This window comes from Nicotiana sylvestris, chromosome 7 (genome assembly GCF_000393655.2).
Source record: "Nicotiana sylvestris chromosome 7, ASM39365v2, whole genome shotgun sequence".
NCBI classification, from domain to species: Eukaryota; Viridiplantae; Streptophyta; class Magnoliopsida; order Solanales; family Solanaceae; genus Nicotiana; species Nicotiana sylvestris.
The window spans coordinates 13,392,776-13,400,576 of NC_091063.1; the positions used below are offsets into that span (position 1 = coordinate 13,392,776).

The 7,801-nt window shown below is 33.6% G+C and overlaps 1 protein-coding gene across 1 annotated transcript; it reads left to right on the forward strand.

Annotated features, from left to right (window-relative positions):
• The first annotated feature begins 648 nt into the window (after positions 1-648).
• On the forward strand, positions 649-4,780 carry LOC104227224 (reticulon-like protein B8). The gene is made up of 6 exons (XM_009779424.2): positions 649-821; positions 2,449-2,640; positions 2,725-2,905; positions 3,024-3,165; positions 4,192-4,261; positions 4,400-4,780. The coding sequence occupies exons 2-6, from the start codon at positions 2,457-2,459 to the stop codon at positions 4,567-4,569; spliced, it is 747 nt and encodes a 248-aa protein (XP_009777726.1). The 5' UTR covers positions 649-821; positions 2,449-2,456; the 3' UTR covers positions 4,570-4,780.
• Positions 4,781-7,801: the final 3,021 nt, after the last annotated feature.

Below are 7,801 nucleotides of genomic sequence, written 5' to 3' on the forward strand. Positions count from 1 at the left end.
TATCGTATTGTTCCTTTAAATACAATATTTGTTTTAATTGTTACTTATTTTATTTTATCGTATCATTAAATCCGTCGTTATGTAACGATAAAAAGTGTCACTTTATGTAACAAACGATTTGGTGAGGTCACATTGTTACCTTGTTCTTTTCTCTCATCTTGCCCTTCCTTATTATTAAATAATTACATTTTATTTTTTATCCTATCTTTTATATAATAATTCAACCTTGTATCCTACTTTTTCTTTGTAATATTGCAAGTTTATTTTTTCTCGTGAAATGATGATAAACATACAATATATCCAAATATTGTATTCATAACAATAATACCGTATAATACGATATATTATGAAATGATATGCAGAATAAATAAGCCATTAATGATTATAATCTCATTTTTCAAAATCATATTTTCAAATTAGAACTGACCCAACTCCAGTAAAGTCCAAATCAAACAAAAAATTAAAGCAAATCAAATTATTTTAGTTCAATTTAGTACTATATTTTTAGAAATTGAACCGAATCGACAAATTGGAGGCGCCAAAACAGGGAATTAAATAAGCATTATTTGAATCATGGCACTAACACAAGTGGCGACTGTTGCAAAGTGTCGTTATATATAGTACAGACATAACGCAGGCTTTTAATATAGAATCTCATCTTCGTCCCATTTCCCAATTCAAATTCTATGCTATTAATATTATCACACCATTAGTTCGCCCCAACTACTATGTCCTAAACGTACGTTCAAGGGGTCCAAAATCCAAAACTTAAAATTACTTCATCGCTTTGGGTTTGGTTCTGTTTCTGTACATTTGATTTGGTGAGCGAGACTTTCTTTTTTTCCTCTTATTTTTTGGCATCTGGGTTTTGCTCCTCTGATTTAAGGTCATTGTTTTTGTTTGTGTACGATTATCGTGTAAATTAATTGGGTCTTTTTAGTAATGCATAAACCTGATTTTGAGGGGAAATATTTGGGTTATTTGATGAAAGTTTGTATCTTGCTGGTTTTTTGTGTGTGTTTTCGCATTCTTTAATTTTTCGAGCTATGAATATGGTGTTTTGATTAGAGCTACATTGGTTTTGTTTGTGTAGGATTATCTTGTTCTCTCCTACAAATCAATTGGGTCTTTTTAGTAACGCATAAACCTGATTTTGGGGGAAACTTTTGAGCTATTTGATGAAAATCTTGGTGTTTTTTTCACTGTGTGTGTGTGTGTGTGTAAACTTCTGGGTTTTCGGGATCTTTAATTTTCTGAGCTATGGGACTATTTTGATGAGAGGTACAGTTACTAATTTTTATGCTCCCCATTTGTGCTCCTTTTTACTGGTAAAATTAATGCTTAACGAGTAACATGTTTTTTGTTCATTCTTGGAGATATTTTACTTGATGTGTTGAAATCCTTAATCAGACCCAAATTAAGATATGATTTTGCCGTAAGATTCGTTATTCTTTTACCCTCATTGGCCCACCAATTGAAAAAAAAAGGCACCTTTTGTGCATAGTATTTCCTTGACTTTTTTTCTGGTTCACTTTTTGCTGAACATAGTCATGTATTTTTCCCTGGTTGGATCCTTGGGTTGTGATTTATTAGTATTTTATTATATATGAATGTTTGAATTAGTTGGCAGCAGCACTGCTATGTTATATTACCAATGTTTGAGAAATGTCTTAGAATCTGTTGGCAAATGGACAGAGATTCGTATCTATATGATTTCATTATGTTCGCCTTCTCTTTTCTTGGGATGCCTGAATTCTAGCTGTAATACCAATAACTATTGCCCTAAAGTTGATGAATAGTCAAAGGTGGGAAAAGGAAGGATGTAGGTCTTGGACAGAATTGAGGAGTATAGGATAGCACCATACTACAAATCACAACTGTAATTTTCTTCTGTTTTGACTCTTGATGACTGCAGTGCTCTATCTTGTAGATAAAGCATTTTATTCCGTTGTAAATGAAAGAACTTCAGGTTTCTAGAATAGAGACGTATTATGAGGACGTTGTTCAGCTAATTGTATGACAAAAGAGGAGATAATATCAGATAGGCCTTTCAAATCCTTCCTTATCGATAATAAATTACAGCTCAGTTTTGTATCAGACTAGCAATATCCAGTTCACTGAAGAAATAAATGCCCTTATTATTATGATCTAAAAGAAGAATGTCTAGATTTGTGGGAAGGTTGATTCAGTCTCGTGAACCTCGTCAGGGAAGGCAAAATTTTAAAATGTATTAGGGTCAACCTTGTTCCAGCTTTTCTTACACTTGGATAATCCTGTGTGCTGTTTCTACTGATATAGTAATAATTACCAGAAGCTCTCTATCTTTTGTTTCTTGTTAATTTTCACTAGTTTTTGGCCTACATGAATCTTGCATTTGTCTATGATGACTTTTTGCATTGGAGTTTATTCTTCTAATGACTGACTTCATCTCTTATACATATTTAAAAGGCAGGAAAATGCCTGAGAAAATTACAGCTGAGGCTCTTCTGAACAACATTGTGGAATCAATTGCTGATGGGCTGTCGAAGCAGAAGTCGGGGTCCTTCTTTGAAGAGGAGAAATCAAGCTCGGTTAATGCTCAGCTCAATAGGCTATTTGGCCGTCAAAAGCCAGTACACCATATTTTAGGTGGAGGCAAATGTAGGACACCTATATACCTTAGCTCTCCTTTGTCCTTACTATGGTTGTATTACCAATCCTAAATATGCTTCAACCGATTTGTAGCTGCTGATGTGCTGTTGTGGAGAAACAAGAAAATTTCAGCTGGTGTTTTAGCAAGTGCCACAGCCATCTGGGTGCTATTTGAGTGGCTGAACTACAATTTTCTTTCACTGTTATGCTTTGCTCTTGTCATTGGTTTAATTGCTCAGTTTCTTTGGAAAAATGCCTCCGGCATAATGAACAGGTAATAAAACCGAACCTATTTCATGGGCAATATCCTATTCTCCTTTCTTATTCTCATTTATCAATTGGTATGATACTCTTGAATCAAGTTAATGGCGATGCAATCTTTTTGACAACAGGTCTCCAGCTAAAGTCCCTCGTCTTGTCTTACCTGATGACCTTTTCATCAGCATTGCCAAGTCTATAGGTGCTGAAGTAAACCGTGGTTTGCGCTTCCTTCAAGATGTTGCCTGTGGGAGTAACATCAAACAATTCTTAGTGGTAAATCTTCATATTCTTTTCTGGAATATTTTCAAATGGTTAAGCTTATTAAAGTAAGGATTGTTCCTCAAAATCCAATTTCAAGGGTCTTTCATTATAAAGGTCTACGCATTTGATTTGTATTAGGACTCTCTTTCAAGCTAGACTTTTTCAAGAATTATTTTCTTTCCTCTGCGTTAACTTCGCCAAATCTCTTAAGGTCATGGAGCTCACCCTATGGTAAACTTGCTTTTAATTCAGCATTTGTCAAGCATCTTAATCAATTTGATTGATCTGGAATATGCCGTCATAAAAAAAACAGCGGTACATAAAGATCGTATTATTTCTACATTTCCCCTCTTCTTATGTGTGCGCTCCCAGACAGCTTTTCATTCTGTTTCATTCTGTACATAAAGCTCGTATTATTTCTACATTTCCCCTCTCCTTATGTGTGTGCTCCCAGACAGCTTTTCATTCTGTTTTATTCAATTCAGTTGCAAGGAGCCAAAACAGATACTTCTCTCTTTATCTGTTAAAAAAAAAAATGTCTACATGTTAGCTCATTCTAGAGATCTCTTCCAAACAAATATGGCTGTTGAAGTACGATGCATATGTTCGCAATGGTATCCCCAGATTTTAGAAAACTTATAGGTACTTCTACTCAACTAGAAAAACATCAATCGTTTGAGTTGGTTGGTCAACTAACGTGCAAGTTTTTTGACATTAAACTTTCACCTCCCAGAGGAACAAAAAAGATAAAGACGACTCCAGCCTTCTTTTGTCTTTTCTCTAAATTTGTTTTCTCCTCATGGGTTAGATTTTCTCCCGTGTATATGATGTAACTTAATGCTGAAACTCTTATTTCTCATTTGTGATGCAACTAGCTGCAGAACTTCAATAAATTTTTGCAAACCGTTTTATTCATTGTTAATTGTTATGAAGACAATCTGTATTGATGTGAAATGCTATTGCTCAATGTTTGATCAAATCATTTGATCCTGAGTCTTTCTGATGACTACTAAATTAATGCCTCGGGATTTGTTCTAGGTTGTGGTGAGCTTATGGATTGCTGCTATTATTGGAAGCTGGTGCAATTTTTTGACTGTTCTGTACATCGGTAAGAGACCAATGATTTTATATTTGCTCTGAGTTGTCAAGGTTTTAGTAGGGTGTATTCATATTTTTCCCTACAACTCACATCAAGCTTCAGAACGGTTCTAATTTTAGCTATGCTTGCGATGTTGAATGTTTTAAGGCTTTGTTGCTGCGCACACGCTCCCAGTGCTGTACGAAAGATATGATGATAAAGTTGATGGCTTTGTATATAATGCCCTCGAACGGCTTCAAGGCCATTACAAAAAGCTGGATCGTGGTATCCTCAGCAGAATCCCTACGGGCAAATTCAAGCTAAAGAAGTTTGAATAGATTCATTAGCAGAAAATGAACTTGTATGCAGAAAGTATGAAATGCATTTTCTGCTTAGGCAGCAAAATGCTGCTTTTAACCTTTAGAATTAGTTAAGGTAATGTCTCAATTAGTTCACAGTCAATGTATTGAACGTTAGATGGCATTGGAGAAACTTTATTTGCCTAATTATCTTAGTTGGATATGGCATTTGAAAATAACTTGCTTTTTACTCTCCTTTTCTTACTACTATCATCTGTGGTTGTAGTATTTTAGAAGCATACATGCATCGTAAATTATATTGAAAATTTGTGCGAAAATGACGTTGTATAACCGCTTTCAAAATAATAGCCGAAAATATATATATTCTGTATTTTATAGACAAAATTTATAAACTTTTTCGGCTAGCGAATATAAATAGTTTTTGGCGTGGGCTAAAAGTGATAATATCCCTAAATTGGTATAGGGCAAGGGCTTTTCAATGATGAGAACTTAGCTAGTGTTTGGCCATAGATTCCCAAATTTGTTTTAAAAAAAATCTAATTTTGGGTGAAGTTTGGTTTGAAGATGAAAATTTTTTTAGACATAATTTTTCATAATTTTTTTTTTTTTGAAAATACATGAAATGTGACTTACACCCATAAGTTCTAAAAACTATCAAAAATATCCAACAATACCAAACAAACAAATTTGCTAATATTGATGCCATTCATTATCATCATCACAAACCATAGTCCTAAACATAGATAAGATTGGCCCAAAATTATTATTTTTATAAAGACCTACATAATACACTATCCTAAAATCATAACCTAATATTTTAATATCAACTACTAATAACACAATTACTAGCTACTATAATTCATCAAATTGCAATAATATTACAAGATTCGTCAGTCCAAAAGAAAGTGATAGTAATTAGCTGGTGGATTAGTTGGGTCATAATAGATGGCGGACTTTTTTATAAAACACAAAAGTTTGAGGTAGTTTTTGAAATTGTTAAAAAATCCAACAGTAATATTTTGGGCCAAAAACATGTCTAGAGCTAGTTTTGGGATTTGAAAATGGAATTTTTATCTCCTATAGCAAAGGTTGATATCTTATTTATTTTAAATAAATACCCTTTTAAAATATTATATTTCATAGCTACCTTTTGATTTTTATAGCCAAATATCTATTTATGGTCACCTCCTACTCTTAAGCCATAAAATACGCATTGTATTATTTTTTTCTCTCATTCTTTCAGATTTTTCTCCACCCTCTCTCTCTCAACTCCAGTCTTTCTCCATGAATACAACCACAATTCTCCCAAATATAGATCGAAACGGGAATGAGAGAAAAAAATAAGGAAAGCATTGTAATGCCAGAAAATTGTTTGCTGCTCGGATCGAAACGTGAGGGTTCTAGGGTTCTGCGTCTTCCTCTTCTATTCAGATTATATACCAATCTGGAATTTAGAAACAAAACTCTATATAAATCTCTGTCTTCCTCTTCTCTTCGTCGTTCTAGGGTTCTGCCTAATCTGGGGTTTTCCGTCCCAATCCACAAGCGCCATTCAAATTCAATCGTAAAGAATAGGTTTTTTGAAGCGCACGTGAGGGTATTATGGTAACAGGAACAGTGGTGTTTCGAGTCAGAATCGCGGCCCCTCGACGAGACGACATTAGGGTTGTTCTTGGACAAAGATGGCAGAGTTTGGAGCTGAGCAACTTGAATTTTCTGTTAATATATTTTAATGTATCTCGATTTATGTCCATATGTTTCATTGTCTTTTTTTTATTGTATTTCAATGTGTCTCATTGTATTCCATGTATTTCATTATATTCACTGTCTCGCCGTATTCCATGAATGTATTCATATATTTTTTAATTAATATAATTTATGTATTCATATGTATATATGTATTCAAATTGCTCTGTTTTTGTTGTATTTATGGCTTGGAAAAATATTCAGCATATTTTCTCTGAAGATTGCTATGTTTTTGGGGTCTTTTTCGGTTGAGAATCTTTTTTATAACTGAAAATACAAATTTTGTGTGTTATGATTGAGTTTGTTGAGTTATATTAGGAGTCTATAATGTTAATTGATTCACTTTCCGTTTAAAAACAGTTGTAATCCCTTGTTTCACGCCGTGAATACAGTCGAATACAAAAATCTGTCTAGCTGTAATCCTCTGTTTCAAACCTAAAAATGCTACTGTATTCATGAATGCAGTAGTTTAAATACAGGAGTACACTCTAAAAACCTGAAAACATAACTATAGGAAGTAATACAGTAAATGGTAGCTACATCTAGCTAATAACCACTAAAACATTGTGGTTTCTGAAAGTTTCTCTTTGAAAATTTTGTTTTCAAAATCTGTCAAAACATGAATTAAATCTATAAGCAAACATGTTTTGCCAAAAAATATTTTGGAAAAAACTTGGCAAAATCTATGGCCAAACGGGGTCTTAGTACCATCATTTCTTTTAAATTTTTTCAGAGTTACTAGATTCTGCATGGGTGTGATTGATCATACATTTTTTTAAAAATAAAAAAGTGCATTCTTTTAATAAAATTTTTTCTTTTTCTTTTTTATAATTACTTCTCTCAATAGAAATTCTTCTGCATATATATAATAGAGGCCTTTAATTATGGGGCATTTGTATGTTTCGGCAAGCTTACACCCCGACAAACCTTGAAGTATGGGGCATTTGTATGTATCAAAATTTTAAAGGATCAAGCCAAATCCTAAATTAAAGATACTACAGGACTCTTGAAATCCTAGGAGTCTATTAGGGTTTCTTGGAGGTCACTCTACCCTAAACCCTAGCTCACACCTATATAAAGGGATACATATTCCCTTGAAGAGGTGTCTCAAAATCTCATAAACTCTTGGGACATTCACAAAGAGATCAAAATATGGCCGGATACTTCTTGACAATCAAATAGTTCAAGAAGTTGGAGATCAAATACATCCCCAGAAGGTCTGCATCATCCTACATTTGAGAAATACGTGGCTTCAGCCTTTGAATCACAGAGATAATCAGGAGAAGAATCAAGAGAGAAACAGAATTGTACTCATAGTTGATCAGTAAAAATATTTTTCTCTTATTTTGTGATTGCAGTTTATTTTTCATATGCTGAAAATTAGTTGCAAACACTCCCCTAACTCAAATGATAATATACTAGCCATTAAGGATATCTGGATTAATAATCTGTGGGACTTATCAAAACTATCCATGGACTTTCAACCTACCTTGATCAACAAAAT